The 24518-nt window shown below is 37.7% G+C and overlaps 1 protein-coding gene across 1 annotated transcript in view; it reads left to right on the top strand.

Moving 5' to 3' along the window:
• BARD1 (BRCA1 associated RING domain 1) overlaps positions 1-24518 on the top strand; it is a 75443-nt gene that overhangs the window by 39253 nt on the left and 11672 nt on the right. The window contains exons 6-9 of the mRNA XM_036856924.1: positions 1576-1748; positions 16639-16747; positions 22241-22373; positions 22979-23071. Coding sequence (XP_036712819.1) covers positions 1576-1748; positions 16639-16747; positions 22241-22373; positions 22979-23071 — 508 coding nt within the window. The remainder of the gene's footprint in view (positions 1-1575; positions 1749-16638; positions 16748-22240; positions 22374-22978; positions 23072-24518) is intronic.

The following is a 24518-nucleotide window of genomic DNA, read 5'->3' as shown; positions in this document are numbered from 1 at the left end:
AGAACTTACATTTTCAACAAGAGTAAATGATTATGTTTTATCTAGCTTTTCTGTTGTGACGGGCGAAAAATTGGCTACCTTTTGACTGACTACATTTAGATTTAAGAATCCAATTACACCATATTGCTGAATTTAGCTCATTTATGGAGAGGTAACTGCTACAGCTGACGTCAGGCTCCATTCTGCAGCATTGCATGTCATTGGAACCACATTTCTTGGAACAAAGAGAGGTCAGAGGAACTGGGTGTAGGAATGTATCACAAGGCAGTGATTCTTATTGAGGATCTGTCTTAGGCTCACTTATACCCTATCCAGGGTATAACACACAGAGGCAGTAGAAATCTTTGCTCATGTTAAACATTTTTTAAAGTCTTTGCTTATTATTACTAAAAAAAAAAGTGTGAAGGATAGTCTGGAAAAAGAATGGTACAAATACATGGGAACAAGTGCTATATCGGCTAATTACATTAGGACACTAGCATGTGGCTTGAATGCAGCCATAGAAGTGTTAAGAGATGAGGTGGATGCCCTTATTCTGTGAACTGTAAATTCACAGAAATTGAGAGAGTCTCATTAGAACAGGTGCAAAAAGGTTTTAAAGTTGTGTATAATGACTTCTCCTTGCCAATTTTTTAAGCTGGGAGTGTTTAGTCTGGATCAGAGTCACTTTGTTGTTTGGACTCCACAGGCTGGCTAACCTTTTCAAAGAATGGTTAATTTTTCTTTTAAGCCACTAAGGCAAACTGTAGTAGAAGTTGGTGAGTGATTTAGAGGTCCTGATGCCTTATTTGGATCCCTTTCTCCTAGAAATAGACCTACAGACATTTGATGTGGTGTATCGCCTATTAAGATTTCAATGTATGTACTTAAAAAGTATGGCATGCCAGAGGTTTATTAGAATAATACAACATAGTGGCATTGTTAGCAGATCATTAAACATAAGGAAAGATGTGCATGTAAAGCATCTTTGAACATTCATTCAGTAAGCTCTTTTTGAGTGCCTACTCTGTGTTTTTTCTGTTATCATTGGCACCAGCCATACAGTATCTGTAGCTTCAGCAGTTGGAGAAACTTTTCTTATAAATACTCACTCTAGGATATTCACTTTGTTAGGCGCTTATATATACATGCAGGTGCACCGCTTCGCTTATGGCTAAGCCCTTGATTTGGTGAGTTCTATTCAGCCTTGGAGGATTTCAGATTTTATGCATGATCTGGTTGTTAAATATTTTCTATGGTTTTTTTTTTTGTCTTGTTTTAAATTTCTTACTGTAGAACAATTTAGGAGCCATAATTGGCCCAAAGCTATATTTTCTTCCAAATTAAGAGAGCTTGACCCAAGGCTCAAATGAAAAAAATCTTTTTCCGTGAATTGCATAAATCTTGATCGCCATGCATCTTACCATAAAGACTATTAATAGTGGCTTTTACTCTGTCAACAACTTATGGTTTAGTACGAGTATTTAGGTAAGAACCAATTTACTGATTGAGGTTCACATTTATTTTTCTGAAGTGTGGTTTTGTTATGATACTGTTCATTGCTCTTCCTCATCACTCTTCTTTTTCTTTAATTAGCACGAAGCCTGCAATCACGGGCACCTGAAGGTGGTGGAATTGCTGCTCCAGCACAAGGCGTTGGTGAACACCACTGGGTATCAGAACGACTCACCTCTTCACGACGCAGCCAAGAACGGGCATGTGGATATAGTCAAGCTGTTACTCTCCTATGGAGCCTCCAGGAACGCCGTGTAAGTAGTTCAACTTAAAAACTGTTTTTTTCACTGACTTATTCTTGAGTCAAGGTCTGTGATGAAACAGACTTTACTACCCAAGTTGATGGCTCTGTTTTCTTTCACAACTAAATTTATATGTGGCCATTATATTCTGGATTTAAAATCAACATTCATGCCCTTTTACTTTATGATACTTACATATTTGAGGGAGATTTGCTCTTTTAATTCAGAAACAGTTGTCAAGTTAACTTTGACTTTCTGGAAAAATTCACTTAGCTTTTATATTATATAAAGTGATTCATACTTATTAATAAGGCAAGAATTAGAAGCATATAACTACTTTGTATGCTTCCTAATACTTTAGAATTGTTTTAAATATTCTGTGCCTTTTCTCCTTTTTTTTTTTGCATATTTAGTGTAACCACAGTTAAAATATGTAAGAATTCAGATGTTAGGCAAGTGCAGTCAAATTATTTCTTAGATTTTTTTACATCATTCAAATGAGCTCTGGGTAAATTGTTTTGCAGTGTTAGGGCAGAGACACACATTAGTGAATGCTGGCGGCTGCATTTTAAAATTGCTGTTGTCAAGAGTGTCACAAGCAAATGCTGTATGTGGATTTTATATCTTTAATCTCTAACTTGGTTCATGTCTCCCTATATATTATTTTACTCTTTTCAGTTAATGAGGTAGTTGAAATGAAAATGCAAGAATTGCCTCTCTGTGCCAGCATTACTTCTACAGGTTTGGAAGGAGCACACAGAAGTCAGGACTTAACGCTGGTTACAGAGGCAAATAAGGATTACAAAATGCAGAGCTTCTAGGTTGTAATTTTTTTATAGGTAATCATATAATGTAATTGAAAAACAAGTTAATAGCACAGGAATGTACCATACCTTGGTGCTGTTAGTTTTGGTAAGTGTTTTTAATATCCTTTATTTCCCATCACATGTAATAAGATAGGGCAAGCTCAGGGAATACATATCTTATATTTTTAAATTTTTCTGTTTTTTTTACGTACACACACATACACGTACATGGTATGTGTTCATGTATGTGTGTGTGTGTGTGTATATACATATATATACATATCTAACAGATATGACCCTCCTGTGGGCATAGCAGTCCATTTGATAGAGCAAGTGGTTGCTTGGGTCAGGTGAAACAGAATAGTTTCTATTCATGGGTTCTTAAATCAGCCATGACTACTCTAATGAATGGAGCACTGGTCAGGGCATTAGGGATTCCAGCTTTTATTTGTGACTCCATTATTGACTTTATAGCCTCAGGCAGGTTAGTTTCTGTGCCTTGGTGTCCTTACCTATAAAACATGGGTGATGCCGGCTGCTTTTCTATTTCTTCAGAGCACAGTGAGGATTAATGAGCCAAAACACAGGGCCTGTCTTATGGTGTGTACACCATGATTCTTCACTACGTTGTGAAGCTCATTAATACACAAGGCGAGGGCCTGAGACAGTGAGCGGGTCTGCCTTCACAGGTGCCTTCTCAGATAGCTGTGTTGTTCTCAGTAGGCTTAACATAGTGAAATGCCAGTTTTAGGTACATCGATAGCCCAGCACTGTCCAGTAGATCTTTCTACACTCATGAAAATGCTCCATATCTGTGCTGGGCACTCAGTAGCTACTAGACATCTGTTACTATTCAACACTTGAAATGTGGCTATTGCTACTGAGGAAATAAATTTTAAAATGTATTTTAATTAATTTAAATAGTCACATGTGCCAAGTGGCTACTGCATTCCAGAGAGCTGGTTGATATAGTTAGGATAGTAGGGAAGGAAGGTTTATTTGGTGACAGAAGTTGGGAATGATGTTGGATAGAGGATAGTAAGGCAACTATAGGGCAAATGCAAGAGTCGATTTAATCTAGGGTATAACAGGGTGGGAGCTGTTTCTAAACATCCTTATTTTGTGGACTATTGGTCATTATACTTAAGTATTTTCTGTGTTTTCTGCTTTCTGTTTCATTTTGTGGTAGTTGTTGTTGACCTGATTGGCTTTGCCATTTACTAACTGGTTTCCTTTTCAGATTACTTTTCATAAAGCAGCCCAAGAACTTTAAAAATATGCACTTCTGGTCAAATGACTTACTTGCTTAAAACCCTTCACTGGCACCTGTTAATGTTTTTAAAATAGAAGTCAGACTTCAGAACATGGTTTGTGGGGCCCCAGACGGTCTGGCTCTCCTCATCCCTCCAGCCCCGTCTCTCCGCAGTTCCTCCTGTTCCCCTTCTCCTTCAGCTTTTTTTTGCACTAGCGTTTCTAAAGTTTTATTTCCTTAAAATGTGCCAAGCTGTTTTGCTTCCTAACCTTTAAATATGCTTTCCCTTTTTCTGGAGTATTCGTTTTTGGTGGTCAGTTTCTCATTCTTTGGGTTTCATCTTAGGTATCATTTCTTTTTGGCCGGCTTTCCCGAATCCTTTGTCTGTCTGTGACGCTTCCTCGCAGTCACAGACCAGAGGTGGTGGTGCCTCTGCCTCTTACTATCTTCTCATTAGGTAGTATGCGCTAGGTACCAGGGATCGTGCCTGCTGTGCCAGGCCCTGCCGAGTGCCTAACGTAGTCCGTACCCACATTTATTTGTAGAGTGAATTGGTAAGTGTTCCAATGCATAAAAAGATGGTATATTTTTTCCTCTCTTGATAAAAGGGGCTGATGAGCTGAAAATAGGAATTGCTTCCCTCTGCTCCCAACTTGACTATAATTGTGAAGAGAATGTCTAAAACCAGGTTTCCGTAAGCTGCACCTTGTCTAGGCCGGTAGAATGGGTTCCTGGTAGATGTCAGGGTAAATGATGTGAGCTCCCTGAGCAGAATTGTTAGTCTCTTGCCCATTAGGCATCCATGTTACCTTTTGTGGGATCACAGAATAATTTCCCAAAGTAATTCCTCCAGCCTTGGCATTTTTAAGGTCTATTTTTCTTTCTGCCAGTGTTCTGTCTGTTGTCTTTCTAGAGTTAAGTACTTCCAGGTGAGAATAGGTGAAGGTTGTTCCTGTGCCTTCCTCCATCCCTTAAGCGGGGCATGGGGAGCGGGGCATGGGGACTATATAGGGTTCCTACTACTCTTTTTTTTTTTTGCCTGAAGTTCTTGTTCCTTTTTTTTTTTTTTTAATTAATTAATTTATTTATTTATTTATGGCTGTGTTGGGTCTTCGTTTCTGTGCCAGGGCTTTCTCCAGTTGCGGCGAGTGGGGGCCACTCTTCATCGCGGTGCGCGGGCCTCTCACTATCGCGGCCTCTCCCGTTGCGGAGCACAGGCTCCAGACGCGCAGGCTCAGTAGCTGTGGCTCACGGGCCTAGTTGCTCCGCGGCATGTGGGATCTTCCCAGACCAGGGCTCGAACCCGTGTCCCCTGCATTGGCAGGCAGATTCTCAACCACTGCGCCACCAGGGAAGCCCTCTTGTTCCTTTTAAGCCATTAATATCTCAGACTCCAGACTCTGAGTTGGCAAACATGCTTTTCTTTTTTTTTTCTTTTTCTTTTTTTTTTTTTTTTTTTTTTTTTTAGAAATTCACGTTCTTTTATTTATTTATTTATGACTGTGTTGGGTCTTCGTTTCTGTGTGAGGGCTTTCTCTAGTTGCGGCAAGTGGGGGCCACTCTTCATCGCGGTGCGCGGGCCTCTCACCATCGCGGCCTCTCTTGTTGCGGAGCACAGGCTCCAGACGCGCAGGCTCAGTAATTGTGGCTCACGGGCCCAGTTGCTCCGTGGCATGTGGGATCTTCCCAGACCAGGGCTCGAACCCGTGTCCCCTGCATTGGCAGGCAGATTCTCAACCACTGCGCCACCAGGGAAGCCCTCTGTTACTCTTAATGTATCTCTTTTCTCAATAACCAGGACTAGACTCTTTCCATCCCTGGGAGAAGAGTAGGGAACTTCTCCCTACTCTTAGAGTAGAAGAAAGAGTAGAAGAAAGGGCAAAAACTATTCTTTTATCTTTCCTTCGTTAGGGCTTGGTACTTTGACTAACTGAAGTTGTAGATAAGTAGGGTCCTTTTGCTTATTCTAAATTTCTAAATGGCATTCTTTAGCTCTAGAACAGACATTTTGGCAATCTTTATTATCTCAAAGTTGAAGTCTTCTTTCTACTTAGATGCCTTCTTTTCCTGGGTTTCCAGTGAAATGCTGTTAGGTTTTCTCATTCTCTTCTCCATCACTCCCTTTACTTCTTCATCTCCCCAGTTGTTTTATCTGCTACTTGTATTCTAGTAGGAGTGAACAGACAGTTATATTAGTGGTTACATAACAGTATGATACAGGCCTTCATAGCTCAATGCCCCAAGATTCTATGAAAATCCAGGGTAGGGGCTAGAAATATGACTAGAGGACGTCATGAAAGGCTTTCTAGAGGAAGTAGCACTTCAACTGAATTTGAAGAAAAAGACTAGGAGGATGGGCTTTTCAGAAAGAGGATGATGGGTGCTAAGGTACTACGGCCAGACTGCTTGTTGGTTCACTTCTAGGAGCTGATACGAGACTGGAATGAAGGGAGGGAGGAGGATGAGATGAGAGGCCAGAGAAGGTGGGCAGAAGCAGTGAAAGGCCTTGTGTGCTAAAGAGTTCAAATTTTAAGTTGAAAACTTTCACCTCCACACTGGGCAGGAAGTTCAGTGAAGAGGTGTGTCCAGTAATCTAGGGGACAAGTGAATGAGAGTCTGAATTAAAGTGGTGACAGTAGCAGTGGGGGGTGGAGGGGGAATTGGCTGTTTTTATCAGTTTATTCCTTCACATGAAGTTTGATTTACTATGTTAAGTTTCAAAAATATCCTATTATGATTTTGATTAAAATTGGGTAAGTGTATAGATTATAGTGGATTAATAAAGTTGATTTCTCACTCAGGGCCATGGTATGTTTCTCTGTTTATTTAAGTCTTCTGTTATACATCTTAGTCAAGTTTTTAATCTGTTTTATATATGTGTGTTTGTATACACGTGCAACTAACTATTTATTGAGATTTTCCTAGGTATTTGAGCCTTTTGTTGCCCTGGTGAAGTGGATATTCTGTTAATAAATATAACTTGTTATTCCTGATACAGAGGAAAGCTGTTGATTTTAGTGTGTTTCTCTTATACCTAGCCAACACCTAATTTGAAGGATTTAATGGTCATTTATTAACTTTTATTTCTTACTGCCTTTGTCACAGTTTCCAGAACAATATTATAAAATAATATTGATAGTTGGCATGCTTATTTTATTCTCATTTTTAAAAGATATTGACTGTAGGTTTATAAGTCACTATTAAAATCAATATTAAAAGTAAAGATCTTCTCATACAGATGGCCAACAGGCACATGAAAAGGTCCTCATATCACTAATTATTAGAGAAATGCAGATCAAAACCACAGTGAGGTACCTACCACCTCACACTGGTCAGAATGGCCACCATCAAAAAGTCTACAAGTAATAAATGCTGGAGAGGGTGTGGAGAAAAGGGAACCCTCCTACACTGTTGATGGGAATGTAAATTGGTGCAACTGCTATGGAAAACAGTATGGAGACTCCTTAAAAAACTAAAAATAAAGCTGCCATATAATCCAGGGATCCCACTCCTGGGCCTACACCCGGAGAAAACCATAATTCGAAAGGATGCATGCACCCTGATGTTCATTGCAGCACTGTTTACAATAGCCAAGACATGGAAGCAACCTAAACGTCCATTGACAGGAATTGATAAAGAAGAGGTGGTATACATATAAATATAATGGAATATTACTCAGCCATGAAAAAGAATGAAATAATGCCATTTGCAGCAACATGGATGGACCTAGAGATTATCATACTAAGTGAAGTAAGTCAGACAGAGAAAGACAAATACCATATAATAGCACTTTTATGTGGATTCTAAAATATGATACAAATGAACTTATTTACAAAACTGAAACAGACTCACAGACATAGAAAACAAACTTATAGTTACCAAAGGGGAAAGGGGATGGGGGAGGGATAAATTAGGAGTTTGGGATTAGCAGATACAAACTACTATAAATAAAATAGATAAGCAACAAGGTCCTACTGTATAGCACAGGGAACTGTATTCATATCCTATAATAAACCATGGTGGAAAAGAATATGAAAAATATATATATATATATGTGTGTGTATATATGTATGTATAACTCAATCACTTTGCTATATACCAGAAAATAGCACAACATTGTAAAGCAACTATACTTCAATAAAAAAAAAAAAAAAAGATCTTCCTCCCAGTTATTTTACCATTTTTAAACAAGACTGTATTTTATTTTATTAAATGATTTTGAGATGATCTTAGAGTTTTTGCCTGTTGATGTCATTAACACATTTAAAAATATTACACCATGTTGCATGCCTGGGATAAACTTGACTTTGTGTATTGTGTTATTCTTTAAACAAATACATTAGTTTGCTAGGGTTTTATTTAAGACTTTTGCATCTATAGGTATAAGTTAGAATGGTTTGTTGTTTTAGGTTTCATTTTTTGCCCTCAGATTTTGATATGAAAATCATACTTATAGCTTCTTAAAAATAATCAGGATGCTTTCCACCTTCTCTGGTCTGGGGGATGTGAATGGAGTATCTTACAGAAATAATTCCCACCCTACCTCCTGTTTTCCATCCCCTGTCCCTTGTCTCCAACCTGATATAACATTATTTAGATAGCTTTCATACTGTATAATATTTGGAGATCTCTCTCAATTTGGTTACTAGTTGTTATCACTCTGAAATACTAATGTATTAATAATAGAGTACAGGAACTAAAGAGAAACGGACTTTTTGTTATCCCATTAAATTTATTCTGAAATCGTCCCTGTGGACTATAATACAAAGTTTACCTATTTTATAATTTTATCTGAGGCCATATATGTACTTCTGACTTTATCTTTTATTTTGATTTAATTTTAATATTCTAATACTTTACTGTTTTCTTTAAGTCACATTTTGCTTAGAGTACTTTCTTACGTGCTTTGAGCTTTTGCTGCGCAAACTTTGGCATTTTTTAAATGCCTCTTACATTTGAATACAGTGTTAATTCATTTAACTCTGAATTTACTTGTGTTTTGCATGAGAAATTTACTTCTTAAGGACTAAAATAAGAGTCCATTACCTAAGAAGGAAAATTCGTTCTATATTAACTTCAGATATGAGAATAAGGTTCTCATATCTTCTATACTTCTGTGTTGCTCAAGAATATTCATATTGATAACTGTTCAGAACCTCATTGGCTATCCATCTGCACTGCCTTCTGTGCATCCCAGTGTGAACTTAAAACCAGCGCTATTCCAGTCACATCAGAACTATTTTTTTTTTTTTCAGAACTATTTTGAGTGTTTGGAGAATATTATATGCTTTTTTTTTTTTTTACAGAAATACAGAGTTTAGGATTTGGTACTTTGTCTGCTATTAACAGAGTTTTCCTTGCAAGGATGTAGAATTCTTAATTAGAATAGTATATAGACCATTGGACTTATTAATTATTCCACTGCCCTAGTTAATGTTTAAAAAATTAATCTATAACAGAGATAATTTATGTTTTATAGCTTTTAGAAAAACATGTTGCTCTTTTGAATTTCTCTGCTTTTTCTTGCTTCACCGTAATTCAAGTGACTTGAAAGCTTAAAATCTATGTTTGCAATTTCATAGTTGTTCATAAAGGATTTCATCATGGACCGTCTTGGTATTCTGTCATGCATGATAGGTTTAGCATTAGTAAAAAAGCCTTTTTGCATGTGTGTTTGGGATTGAATGATCTATATGTGCAAGTGCAAGTTTAAATTTTCCCATCTCTCCTTCTCCCCTTCTACTAGTGGTAAAACTCATCTTGGGCACAGTTGTAGGTGGGTGTCTATTCTATCATTCTTGAGGGGAAAAGGACATTGAAGTGCTATACTATATTCTGAACTCTACCTTTGGGGTAAAGCCAAAATGTTAAACACCTGAAGAAAAGCTGAAGTGTTAAACTTCCTTTTTATTAGCCTTAGTGGTTAAAAAGAATCCTAGTGAGGAAAGGAATTTTCAGAGTCATCTAGTTTATACTTTTTTTAAAAAATCAATTAATTAATTAATTAATTAATTTGGCTGTGTTGGGTCTTCGTTTCTGTGCGAGGGTTTTCTCTAGTTGTGGCGAGCGGGGGCCACTCTTCATCGCGGTGCGCGGGCCTCTCACTGTCGCGGCCTCTCTTGTTGCGGAGCACAAGCTCCAGATGCGCAGGCTCAGTAGTTGTGGCGCACGGGCCCAGTTGCTCCGCGGCATGTGGGATCTTCCCGGACCAGGGCTCGAACCCGTGTCCCCTGCATTGGCAGGCAGATTCTCAACCACTGCGCCACCAGGGAAGCCCCTAGTTTATACTTTTTATCTTTACATTGTACCATTCATACTTTTTATCTTTATGTTGTACCATATAGGAAAACATAAATCTATTCCTATTTTAATGTTGCTAAGAAACCAGGCTTCTGTCCTTCCCTTTAGCGTACATCTAAATTGTCATTACAAAGCATACATGAAGTATGTCATAAAATTGGAGAAAATGAAGAGAAGAGGTCAACACTGGAGATGTAACTTATGTTCCTATATCTTCATTTTGTATCTGTCTCCCCAAAAATGCCAATCTGATAATATTAATAGCAAGCAATTATTGAGCACTTACTATCTGCCAGGCACTGTTTTAAGTGCTTTTGATACATTAATTCATTTGATCCTTACGTATATTAATCCTGCAAAGTAGGTTTTATTCTCATTTTACAGATGAGGAAACAGAGGCATAGGAGGTTAAATACCTCTAAAGTCATACAACTATTGAGTGGCAGAGCTGGAATCTAAATTCAGGCCGTCTGATTGTGTAACCCTAGCTCTTAGCTACCCTGCTCTGTTGATGATATCCCTTCTGCTTGCAACCGTCTAGGGAGCTGTTCAGGGTTTCTTGTGCCCTAAGGAGACAGTCCACCTCTTCAGTACCATCCTTTTTGTTTCTGGTCACAGCTTACATTTCCAGAACACCCCATTCTTCTGTGCATTCTCTCTCTTCTCTCTCTGTCTTTCTCCCCCTTCTTCTCTTCTGTCTTTCTTGCTCTTCTCTTTGTTTTTAAATTTTTTGGTGTTTCTCATTTGCCACACTAGCTCACTTCAGCGCCTTCGCACAAGCTTTTCTCTCTGCTGGGAGACTTATTCTACTTCTGTACCTCCTTTTATTCTACTTCTGTACCTCCTTTTATTCTTTCTCCTTTCACATCTAAGCAGCTTCACCAGGCTTTTAAGTTCTTCCTATTTTCTTTCCTCTGCTTTTGCCCCACTGAGCTCTGTGCAGACCTTATATCTCATTGGTTCTTTAGTGACTAAAAGAGTCGTTAGAAGTACTTGAATGAACGACTGTTTGTCAAACTGAGTACAAAGTGATGTTTGTAGCTTTTCCCCTATATGTACACAATTACCACTTGGTACCCACAGAGGACTGGTTCCAGGGCCCCCCACAGGTACCAAAATCTATGGATGCTCAAGTCCCTTATATAAAATGGCATAGTGTTTGCGTATAACCTATGCACAACCTCCCGTATACTTTTTTTTTTTTTAATAAATTTTTTATATTTTATTTATTTATTTTTGGCTGCATTGGGTCTTCGTTGCTGCACATGGGCTTTCTCTAATTGTGGTGAGCGGGGGCTACTCTTTGTTCCAGTGGCTTCTTGTTGTGGAGTACGGGCTCTAGGCACATGGTCTTCAGTAGTTGTGGCACGTGGGCTCAGTAGTTGTGGCTCGCAGGCTTTAGAGTGTAGGCTCAACAGTGGTGGCACGCAGGCTTAGTTGCTCCGCGGCATGTGGGATCTTCCCGGACCAGGGATCAAACCTGTGTCCCCTACATTGGCAGGCGGATTCTTAACTACTGCGCCACCAGGGAAGTCCCCTCCCATATACTTTAAATCATCTCTAGATTACTTATAATACCTAATACAATGTAATGCTATGTAAATAGTTGCTGGCACATGACAAATTCAAGTTTTGCTTTTTGGGAACTTCCTAAAGAAGAAAATTTTTTTTTTTTAATGTTTCGACTGCTCTTGGTGAATCCGTGGACATGGAACCCATGGAAACGGAGGGCTGACTGTATGCACATATACTCATTCTGTGTGTGTTGAATAAATAAATGATTATTACTAGTTGTGATATATGTATATTATGCATATTAATATATACATGCATTTTTATGTTGAATCCATTAATCTGTATCAGTAACGATGATCCTTCAATATTTCTTAGTTACATTTTGATAGTAAAAAGCAATAACTTATGGGCACTTAGATCTTCAAAAGTCATATCTTCAAAAATTTTATATGAAATATTTTTAAAATTATGATTTAAAATCACAGCTAAAGGAATAAAGCACGAATATATCAGATGGAAAAAAACTGGTAAAATCTGCCAATGTACTGTGTTGTGAAGGAACAGAAATAAAAATTTGGAATCAGAGATACCTTCTTGGTTAGTGACTATATAAAATGTTTCAATTACCAATTTTTATGATTTAGGATTGATAAAGTATATCTGTATGTAATCATTTGCAATTCACTGAATTATAAAGGGCTTTTTTTGATAAGGTCATTAAGAGAACTGAATTGTCAAAAGTGGTGCATTTGAAAGCTATTAATATACTGTCGTGTACTATATGTAAATTCAGCAGTGAAGATGTTGATGTTTTCCTGTGTTCTGAAAATAGTTTTAATTATATTGGTGTTGCATTGACCCGTATAGTTTAGCCAGTAGACAATTATGCTTCTCTGTTTTCACAGCTACATACTATCTTTGTCTCTAATGACTATTGCTTTATGCCTGATTATTTCATCAATTCTCCATATTGTGTTTGGCTCAGACACATGAGCATACAGTAATTAAACTCTTCAGCCTTGATAGAAGGCTTTCTTCCATTAATTCCATCCATTTCAACAATCACATCGCTTATTCCCTTTACAGGCCTTTCACATTCATCTACCAAATTCTAGTTTCTAGTCCTAGGTTTGAGGTCATTTTATTTGCTAATGTGTATCTTTTTTTTTTTTTTTTACCTCCTTTGAAATCCATCTCACATTTTGCCTCATTACTTGTGCCTTGGTTTATACCTTATCAGTTTTATACTTATCTCTTGAATGAGTATTTGTCCTCAGTAGGATTACAGGCAAAGACAGTGTTTTCTAAGTTTTATGTATCCCTCCAAAATACCTAGTTTAAGGTTAAGGTTTTAGGTTAAAGTATGTCAGAAAATAGGGAACATGCTCTATTTAAGAACATTTAGAAAAAAATCATTCTATAAGCTCCCTTAGTAACCCATTCTAATAAAATAGCAAGTTAAATTATTGATGTTTATCCTGAGTCCATGGTGTTGCAATAAATCTAAAACAAACAAAACACACTTCTTCCTTATGTAGAGATGGGGAATAATTGATATATCACTGTCTTCAATTAATAGTCACATTGAGGGCTTCCCTGGTGGCGCAGTGGTTAAGAATCCGCCTGCCAATGCAGGGGACACGGGTTCGAGCCCTGGTCCGGGAAGATCCCACATGCCATGCGGAGCAACTGAGCCCGTGCGCCACAACTACCGAGCCTGAGCTCTAGAGCCCACGAGCCACAACTACTGAGCCCACGTGCCACAACTACTGAAGCCCATGTGCCTAGAGCCTGTGCTCTGCAACAAGAGAAGCCACCACAATGAGAAGCCTGCACACTGCAACGAAGAGTAGCCCCCTCTCACCGCAACTAGAGAAAGCCCACAGGCAGCAACAAAGACCCAACACAGCCAAAAATAAATAAAAGATAAATAAATAAAAAAAATAGTCACATTGATAGTCCCTTGTGACTTGTCCTCCATGTATTACCTATTTTTTTAAAAAGAATAAATGTAATTATATATATTTTAAACTGATTTTTCACATAAATCTGTAAGCAAAGTATTATTCCATTCAAATATATCATTATGAGAAAAGAAAGTTTAATGACTTTCTTGTGCTCACATAATAAAGGAGAAGTCTTACGTATGCTCTGTCTTCTCTTGCTATGGTTTTCGAAGGTGTCACAAAATATTTTGTCTAATTCCAAATTTCAGTGGTCCACGGCAGAGCAGAATCATGACAGGATTTAATAGGCTCCATCTCTCACAATGCAGGACTAAGGGTTAACTGATTATTTCAATCTGTAGCTGTTTTTTTTTTTTTAATTTATTTATTTTTGGCCGTGGTGGGTCTTTGTTTCTGTGCGAGGGCTTTCTCTAGTTGTGGCAAGCGGGGGCCACTCTTCATCGCGGTGCGCGGGCCTCTCACTGTCGTGGCCTCTCTTGTTGCGGAGCACAGGCTCCAGACGCGCAGGCTCGGTCGTTGTGGCTCACGGACCCAGCCGCTCCGTGGCATGTGGGGTCCTCCCAGACCAGGGCTCGAGCCCTTGTCCCCTGCATTGGCAGGCAGACTCTCTACCACTGCGCCACCAGGGAAGCCCCAATCTGTAGCATTTTTAATGTGCCATTCTCCAGTTCATTAGCAATGCAGGAGGGCTAAGGGTTTAGCAAATTGTGTATAAGCAGAAGCCATCCATAATCCAAGTGGAGAAACCACATGGTTAAAAGCCATATCAGATAGTAAGCTTTTGTATCAAGGACTCTAAATGTAAATTAGGATCTTGCTAGTCATTTTATGAAGCAGTTCTTTAGATGGTGAAAGCATCTTGTTTAAAGACAATTGTTTCATTGGTTATTTTTTGATTTAAAGTCCTTGTTAGCTGATAGTCGTTCTTTGGGAAGTAGTTTCACTTAACATTTTAAAATGTTGTCATAGTGGACTTTTATTTGTATTTGTGTAAAATATCTATGCTGTAGTTACTGTGCATTAAGTACACTGATTGGGCTCTTAAATTTTATTTCCTTGGAGAAATCTACATTTGTCTTCGTGAAAAAGTCCTTATGTGTGCATTGATTGTTTGGTTTTTTTTTTTGATGCATGTAGTGACTTTTTTTGGTTTGTTTATTCATTTTTGCACTTGGTGATTTAAGATCTAGAGTATTGATTCCTTTTTGATGCATACTTACAACATATGTATGTGAGGAGTTTGTATATTTGGTACCTGGGCATAATAGAGAATGAAATTGCAAGTATCAAGTGTAGTGGATGAGATCAGCTACCTTTTGAAATAAGGTGAGCTTGTCTGCTTTAATGTATGGGAATTTGGGAAGACCCAATTTCCAGTACAGTAACTTGTGTCACTTTGCTGTAAATCAGAAAGTTGAAATACAATTGATTGTATTGTACTTCAGTTCGAGAAAAACTGTTGCCAGAAGAAAGTTACAGGTTATAGGACCTGGGCATATAGGTGAATCTGAGAATACACGTTGACCAGTGTTTTTTTTTTTTTTTTTTAACATCTTTATTGGAGTATAATTGCTTTACAATGGTGTGTTAGTTTCTGCTTTATAACAAAGTGAATCAGCTATACATATACATATATCACCATATCTCTTCCCTCTTGTGTCTTCCTCCCTCCCACCCTCCCTATCCCACCACTAGGTGGTCACAAAGCATTGATCAGTGTTTACGTAGCATTTTCCCAAGAAGGAAGAGTGACTGAACCTGATAGTCATGAATAGCAGTCATTAGGGAAACATTTGCTGTGGTTCATTTCTTAATCTGTTAGCTTTCTTTTCCTACTCTGCCATCAAAACAGCTTTCTCCAAGGTCATTAATGACCTTATCTCTAAACCCGGTAGATGCTCGCATCCCTCATCCCTGTGCCCTCCAGGCAGCATCAGAGTTGACACCTTCTTCCTTCTTCCCCTTATGTTTCCCTCTGTTTCCTTCCAGATCTGTTTCTATACATTTAATACAAATTTAAAAACTAGTATTGTACCAGGTTTATCATTTTATATCCTGTTTAACACATTGCATTTTTTTACATGAACATTAATGACCATTATATAGATATCCTGTAATCTTAAAAAGCCATAGAAGATTTTAAAAGAAATGTTCATTTTAGAAAATTTTTCTGCCATGGTATAATAAATTAAAGTCATTTTGAAACCATATGTAAGGAAGTGGAATAAAGGACAAAGTGCTGTAGTTGTAACAATTTATTTATGATTGGAAGACTAGTCATGGGCAATATGGAATATTGTTGGAATGAATAGAAGGAAAATGTGACCTTTGTCAAGTCATTGGAACCTTTCTGTCTGTTTTCTAATCTATGAAATAACCATTGTACCATGTTTCTGAGGTCTCTTCCAGTATAATATTCTGTGACTCGTGAATTAGTGCCTGCTGGGAATTCTGCGTCAGTATGTTCTCTGCATCACATCAGTTTGCTCTGTGATGGCTGTGATTATTATAGATTATAGTGTACATACATAGTAAAATTAATTTTAAAAGTGCCCTGTTTACTACTTTATTAAATTGTTTGTCATGTGGCATAGTTTTCCTTCTAGTGGATCTAAATTCCTATCTTGTGAATTTATCTAATTTCTGTATTTGTTTATATAGACTATGGAGCCTATAGTAGCTACAGTAAATGATTTTTATTTGCATTTGAAAGCATCTCACCCCATAGTGATTAATGATTATGAAGCTATATTTTAAAATATGAGTATGAATACACAAGAATACAGAGTTGTGAAAAAATTCATGTGTAAGTAACAATATATCCAGTTAGAAATACTCCCTATAATGGTCTGGTGTCAAATTGAAATTTTGTATCTTTTTTCTATTCAGCAGCTTGTGGTACTTGATCCTTATGCCTTATGTGAATTCTTGAGTCATTTATTTTAGTAAAAATTGTATATTATTAAGGAAGTTGAAAAAGTTGTGCCACTAGTGTATTCATTTAGTTAAGAATCAGATCACACATTTTATTTACCTAAACCCATCTGCGCTTATTTTACCAGTAACATATTTGGTCTGCGGCCTGTGGATTATACAGACAGTGAAAATATGAAATCGCTGTTGCTGCTACCAGAGAAGAATGAATCATCATCAACTAGCCATTGTTCAGTAGTGAGTATGGTTTTAGCTTTGGGAAATTTATGTATTTTATTGAAATCAGCTATAAAATGAGCATAATGCCAAAATTTCCAGTTAGCGAACTGCTTTCATTCACCAATTATTGAGCACTTTCTGTGTAGTAGCTATTGTGAATTCAAATTCAAAGACATAATCAGAATAAATCAACAAATACTTATTGATCTGCCCCCTCTATATTTTAGGCAGCACTCATACAGCAATAAATATGACTGATAGAACTCTTATTCTCAAGAAGCTTACATTCTAGTGAGAGCTAGGAAGGAAGAAGACTGTAAATATGTAAACTAATATAAATAAAATAATTTCGGGAACTTGTAAATGAGTGCTTTGAAGAAGATTTTATAGAGTGTAGCGGAGTGGAGAAAGTGGGCTCCAGAAAAGGCACTGTTTCAGCTGGGTCATCGAGGAGGGCCGTTGAAGAGCCGATACTTGGTCTGAAACCTGAATGAGGATGAGGGGGCATCCAGGTGAATATCTGGAGGACGAGTGTCCAAACAGAGGGAACAGCAAGTATGTAGGCCCTTCAGTGGATGACCTTGGTGTATCTGAAGATTAAAGAGAAAGTCATTATTGCTAGTGAATAGGGCATGTCTAAGAGTAATGGGAAACCATTGATAGGATTTAAAGCAAGGAATGGTATGATTTGATTTATGCTTTAGAAAGTTCACTCTAGCTGCTTTCTAATCAAGAGACATGGGGTGGCAGCAAGAGTGGAAGCAGGGAGATCACTTAGGACTGTTTCCTTGTGACAGGAGAAAGATACTGTCCTGGATTAAGGTAACAGCAGTGGAGATTATGAGAAGTAATGAGATTAGTATGTATATTTTTTAAATTAATTAATTAACTTATTTATTTATTTTTGGCTGTGTTGGGTCTTCGTTTCTGTGTGAGGGCTTTCTCTAGTTGCGGCAAGCGGGGGCCACTCTTCATCGCGGTGCGCGGGCCTCTCACTATCGCAGCCTCTCTTGTTGCGGAGCACAGGCTCCAGACGCGCAGGCTCAGTAATAGTGGCACACGGGCCTAGTCGCTCCGCAGCATGTGGGATCTTCCCAGACCAGGGCTCGAACCCGTGTCCCCTGTATTGGCAGGCAGATTCTCAACCACTGCACCACCAGGGAAGCCCGGCAGCGTATTATCTTATATAAAGATAATCCCAATAGAGGATAGCTCTTAATTTGGTTAGTTTAGCAATTACGTGGCTGCACCAAAGACCCAAATTCTTTCTGTTGTTCTACTTTGCCATCCTCCGCTTGGTGGCTTTGTCCTCACTAATCTCCCTCCTAGTGGCTGCAGGATAATTGCCACAATTCCAGATGTGACAGTGTCCAGCGTTACGACTAAAACCTTTCCCAGAAGCCTTCCAGTGGACTTCCCCTTTATGTCTTACTGGTCAGAACTGGTCACACAATTGTTTTTGGCATACATCACGGTTGAAGATAGGGTCAGTCCTTGAAGAGTGGGTGTCTGAACAAAATTAGGATTCTCTTAGTGTGGAGGGAGTGAGGAATGGATTTTGATTGCCTGCTGCAATCAGGTGTACGAAGCAGGGATGGCAAGCCAAATCTAAGGGACAGCTGGTCAGAGAAACAGAGACACGAAGGACCTTAGAAATTTGAGAAACTAGAGTTTAGTGTGAGAGGAGCATGAGGTGCGTTAAAGAGGAATTGGAGGTAAGGAGATTGTGAAAGAGCTTGAGTTCCCTGTGGAGTTTACACTTTATTCCCCAGTTAGTGGGGCACCTTCAGCGTGTCTCTAAGTGGAATGGGGCTCTGCAGGGGATAGCTGGGGGCAGGCCGGGACTGAAGACTGGTTAGGAGGCTACTGAAGTGGGGTCCAGGTGTGAAATGGTGAGGACTGCAGCTACACGTGGCGGGGGAAGGAGCAGGTGTGTGGAGAGGAGGTGAGGGGTTTTAGAGAGAGAGGGATGGTGGACACACTGTATCTTAGCAACTGCTCAGAGGGGGGAAAATGAGAGGAAAGGATGAGCTGAGATCTAGAACTGTTCAGAGAAGACTTCTTGTCTAGTGAGGGCAGTGGAGTAGTGATTGACCCCATTGTGTAAGATAAGGAGGTAACCGAAAGTGTTTATAATTTGAGGTGGTCATAGGTGCTGTCACAGCCTGGTTACCCTTATACTTTGCAGACTCTTAATGTCCTGCTCTAGACTTCAGCCTTTTAAGTGTGCCCCATATATAGAATTGGAAGAGAACCTAGATATTAGCAGTTTAATTTCCTCATTTTATAAATGAGAAAACTGAGATGTAGTGTGATTTGCCCAGGGTTAACCAGCCATAGGAAAAAAAACTTTTTTAATGGATCAATTAGAACTTAAATTTCTTAAATCTTAGGTCAGTATTCATTCAGTCCCATCATACTTAACTATAAATTGGCACTTACTTTATTCATTTGGACTTGAACTCTGCTGGCAGAACGTAACATAACTAAGTTGTCATTTGCCAATGTTTCTTTTATGTAAAAGCTGGGAAAGGATTATTTTAGATATGTCAAAAATAAAGATATCTTTATGGTATTATCGGAATCTGAGAGTGGCAATCTTCCTTTTAATTCAACTATCCAATTACTATCGTGTTTTTATTAAATGTAAGAAACCTATACTTTCTTCATGTCACATGGACATAGCCTGTGAATGTCGTTATTTACTATCTTAATGGTAGATCCTTGGCTAAGGAAGCGATAATGAATGGTAACAAGTCCTTAAGTTGAAAGGGTTGTTTCTTTACGTGCACTCATTAAAATCAAGCTCTGGGATCTGCTTCCCCAGCCACTATCAGACTCCCTTTCACTCATCGTTTTCAGCCACATAGGCTGCCTTGCTGTTTCTTGAATCCCCCCCGAACACGGTCCCATTTCAGGTCCTTAGCATGAGCTGTTTTCTCCACCAGGAACAGATGTAGGGAGCCAGATGTACACATGGCATGCTTCCTCACTCCCTTTGACTCTTTGTGTAGTTTTTCAGGTCCTATTATTGATAGACTCATTAATTTTGATAAATTCAGAGTAACTAATTTTTCCAAGAAAAAGTTTCATATCTAATTATTCCTTAAATAAGAGTGTATTTAATGCCAGTGTACATAATATCTAATCTCTCTAAAAGCAGAGTATTGAAACTTTTGGATGTTTTCTGAACATCTTCTGAACCTCCTGGTTCTGAGACCTCTGCTTACTCTCAAATCAGATGCCTTCCCCACTCCCACCTCCCACCCCACATCAGATATGTGGCTTTGATAGCTGTTTGCTTTATTTTATTCATTTTTTAAAGACCTTTCCTTAACTATGAAAAATTAGTGCCAGTTTCTATTTTTTATTCTAATTTAGAAACTGGATAGGAAAATGCTTGACCCACTTTGGTGCTTTCCTGAGGTTGGTGGAAATAGTATCATATGCTATATTTAGAATTGATATCTTTTCATTTTTTATTTCGTGCAGAGAACTACTTTAGCTGAAGTGGAGTTATAGAAATTGAAAAGTAATGTGTTCCATTTAGAGCTATTTTATGGCACTTATTTGTATAAGTGACAAGAATATTTGTAATGCTGTTTTTTAATATTATCATTGTATAGCAATTGAATGATTGATAAAGTAGACTGAACTATTTTCACCTTATGGAGTGTTTACAGTGTTTAGGTTAGGCATGGTTACCTCATCTTATAATTTAGTGAATAGGAAAGGTAAGTGGACAGAAATGTGATGTCAGTATGTGTGTGGTGTGTGCACAGCACATCCAGGAAAACCTTTGCAACTTGAACCTTAGAGAAAGAAGTAATTCAGGAAGCCGAACTTTTAAGTGTTGAATATTGCCATTAAAAAAACTTTTTATAGAAATCTTTTTTAAAATGTCTTGAATACACACTTAAATACATAGTAGAATCTTACTTAATGTATTTTGAGTGAATGAATTATTGAGATCAGTCTGTTTACAGTTGTAGCCAACAATTTATGTCTAATATTGTACGGCATCAGACTGGATAAATTATCGCTACTCAGGTATGTGAAGTGAATATTTAAATATCAATTTTCTCCCATCTACTTGCTGAACTATACTGGTAATTATACCTGCAGTGTTTCATTCATGTTCTGTGGAACTTTTGAGAGCCCAGATGTCCAGAATACATATACACTCATACATGTAGGAGGACCCTTTGTATGGTGTTTGAAAATTAAAGTATTGTGTTTGGCTTTTTATCTTGTAACACAGTAGTGCTGACTTACGTTTTCTTTCTTATCTGCTGGGTCATTGCTTTTCTTTTATCAGGTAGCTTTTGGCTAACTCTCACTCCAATTTCATTTATTAAATTTCTGTTGGTTGCTATTGAAAACACTGTCCCGTTGCTTCTTTGAATCTTTCATGTCTAATCTTTAATGGTGTCCATTGGTCCTCCTTTTTATTCTTGTCTTTTTTGTCTTCTGTAAGTTCTAAGCCTTTCTATTAAAATGAAAATATTAGTCTTTGTTAGTTCACTTCCCTTTTCATAAGCTGCATTGACTTACTACTGTTGGTGGATCTGATGTAACTTTGGTATTCCTTTGTCTGTTTTCACTTTCTTGGTTTCGAGAGGTCACTGTTTTAGTGTTAAAATTTTGTTTTCTGTCTTTGAGATCAGTGCTGTTCTAGAAGCCTTAGTTTTCTTTAATTTTTTATGTAATCTCAGTTTAAATTAAAAAGACCAAGTTGAGTTTAATTCTATTGGAATAAGTTAGTGGGGGGGAGATAGAGAATTGATCATTTTAAGTGGGTATTTTGGGTTACTTTAAAAAAAGGGAGGAGTGCTTACTGGTGACAGAATGAAGTTGTAAAACCCTAGAGAGACCCAATTTAGCATCAAGGAGGGACTTCCTAGTGGCACAGTGGTTAAGAATCCGCCTGCCAGTGCAGAGGACACAGGTTCGATCCCTGGTCCCGGAAGATCCCACATGCCGCGGAGCAACTGAGCTCGTGTGCCACAACTACTGAGCCTGCGTTCTAGAGCCCACGAGCCGCAACTGCTGAGCCCGCGCACCGCAACTACTGAAGCCCCCGCGCCTAGCGCCCGTGCTCCGCAACAGGAGAAGCCACCACAATGACAAGCATGCGTACCGCAGTAAAGAGTAGCCCCCCACTCGCCGCAACTAGAGAAAGCCCCCATGCAGCAACAAGGACCTGGTGCAGCCAAAAATAAATAAATAAAAAATAAAATAAAATTATTAAAAAAAAAAAAAGAATCAAGGAAACAAGACATCCTGGGTATAGACAGCTAGCCCAAGTAGTGTTTTATTGGGAGAAGGGGGTAAAGAAATAGAAAAACAGTTATTCAAATGCTTTGAGCATTAAGGTTCAATGGAAATTTTTGGGAATTACTAGATAAACTAAGGAATGAAATCCAAGCTTGTATCAATTGAAAGTCAGTTTAATTTTTCTCTAATCTTTAAATGTTTTTAACACTGTGGCATCTCCTCTTCCATTGACAGGTAAACACTGGTCAGCGCAGGGATGGGCCTCTTGTACTTATAGGCAGTGGACTTTCTTCAGAACAACAGAAAATGCTCAGTGAGCTTGCAGCAATTCTTAAGGCTAAAAAATGTGCTGAGTTTGACAGTACAGGTGAGGATTATTTATTTATTTATTTATTTTTGGGTGAAGAAATTTTTAAATGGGTAATTCCATTGTAGAGCTCCCTTTGATAATTTATATGTTTTAACCATTGGGATCTGACTATATACTTTGAATCTGGTAATAATTCTAAAATGTTTTTATAGTTATAAACTACTTACAAGTCTTAATTTAGTTAGGAAATATAAAGTTTAAAGCTTTGCACCTATTTTAAGACAGAACAACATGTCAGAGCAATTTTATGAGTTTGCTAATGACAAATAAATTGTAATGCAGCATAATGCTTTAATTCCTTAGTTATAATTTGAAATAGAAAAGAAAAATTTGTGTTGGCTACTGTGGCTTTAAGATATATGGTTTATAAAAAAAAAAAAAAAGTTATATGGTTTATGATCTGGTTTTTCATGTTGGTAGCCAGAATAGAGAATGAAACTAAATAAAAGAAGTCTTATACCTAAGTATAAAAATTGTTGCCTTTCAAGAAAATTCAGGTATAAGTTTATAAAATGTAGACTAACTGGTTATAAAAAGCAGACTGGTTAAAAAATTATTTCGGTTTATATTTTGTTTCTCTTATTGCTTTTTTTGTTTTCCAGTAACTCACGTCATTGTTCCTGGTGATACAGTTCAAAGCACCCTGAAATGTATGCTTGGGATTCTCAGTGGTTGCTGGATCCTAAAATTTGAATGCAAGTATTGGATTTGGGAGAGTTACAAAAGGAATTAAGTAATGAAATAAAATGATATTGACTAATTTCATTTTTATAATGCACTACTGCCAATAATTATTTAAGGACCTTATGCTAATTTTTTTACCCCTGGTTAGTCACTGCATTTTGAAAAAGCATCTCATATTAATGGTATCATTTAGATGTTCTTAGTAAATATCCACAAGTATGTCCTGGTTTCAAAATCTTTTATTCTACAGTACCAACTATTTTAATCAAGAGTAAATGGATTATGTAATAGACCTATAAGCTTAAACAATCTGTATTACCATTACATGATATATTTAACTTAATAAATGCATGTTTTAAATATACAACTATGAAATGAAAATAGTTTATTGCTTTCCCTTTTTGATTCCTAAAAACTTAACTGTATAACTCTCTTTTGCTCTCTTAGCTAATATGGTATATTTTAGGAAGCTGTTTGGCAATTTAGACTGCCCTGTACTACCTGGTTTGGGGCGAATACACTAGGTAGTCTCTAAACCTCTGATGACAATGTGTCCCCATTACCCCTTTCTAGTTACGTAGTCAAACACCACTACCTTTGGAGCTGCCTCTCACCTTCCCAGCTCTCACTTGTCTGTTTTTCTTAACCTTGGATTCACCTAGGACTTAACAAAATAAAAAGAAAGCTCACGCAAGGTTATTTTCTACTCCTCAATCACTAAAGTATCTACTTGTGATATGATGGCTAACACAGGACGGTGAAATGACCTTTTTTGCTAGCTAGTTGTTTATAAAAGAGTAGTGGCTATAAAGGGGGTACACAGGGAATCTTGTTATGATGCAGTTGAGTATCTTGATCCTAGTGGTACTTACGTTACACAGTCTACACATGTGATTAAATGTCAGATGTACGTGCGCATGCGCGCACACATACACAAAAGAGAGCGTGTATAATTGATGAAATCTGAATAAGTTCTTTGGATTGTATCGGTGTCAAATTCTTGCTTTTGATAATTGTGCTGTTGTTGTGTAAGATGTTAACATTGGAGATAGGGTGCATGGAACCTCCCTGTATGTTTCTTTGCAACCGCCTGTGAATCTATAATTATTTCAAATTAAAAAGTTAAAAAAGAATAGTGAGTATTTTTAATGAAACTTTCCTTTTAAGGAGCAAATGATGGATTAGTTTTGAAAAATCTTTTGTTTTATCGCTTTGTGTTTTGAAGGTTTTATGGCAGAGATGCTTGATTTAATCAAAATCTTTATATTATTAATTTAATCTGTTGTTTGAAATTAACTTGGTTTGTAAAAAAGTTTCCTTTTAGCAACTGATATTCACATCTTTATAAAATACAGCTACCACTTTTCTTGTGATGGTAGTCTCCACTGATTTGGTCTGAGTTGGCTGTGACTAGCAATGCTACTCTATCTGTTCTCATCAATATCTGTTACTAGACTC

Source organism: Balaenoptera musculus, chromosome 7, assembly GCF_009873245.2.
Source record: "Balaenoptera musculus isolate JJ_BM4_2016_0621 chromosome 7, mBalMus1.pri.v3, whole genome shotgun sequence".
In the NCBI taxonomy this organism is placed as follows: domain Eukaryota; kingdom Metazoa; phylum Chordata; class Mammalia; order Artiodactyla; family Balaenopteridae; genus Balaenoptera; species Balaenoptera musculus.
This window is presented reverse-complemented; position numbering and strand designations above follow the sequence as displayed.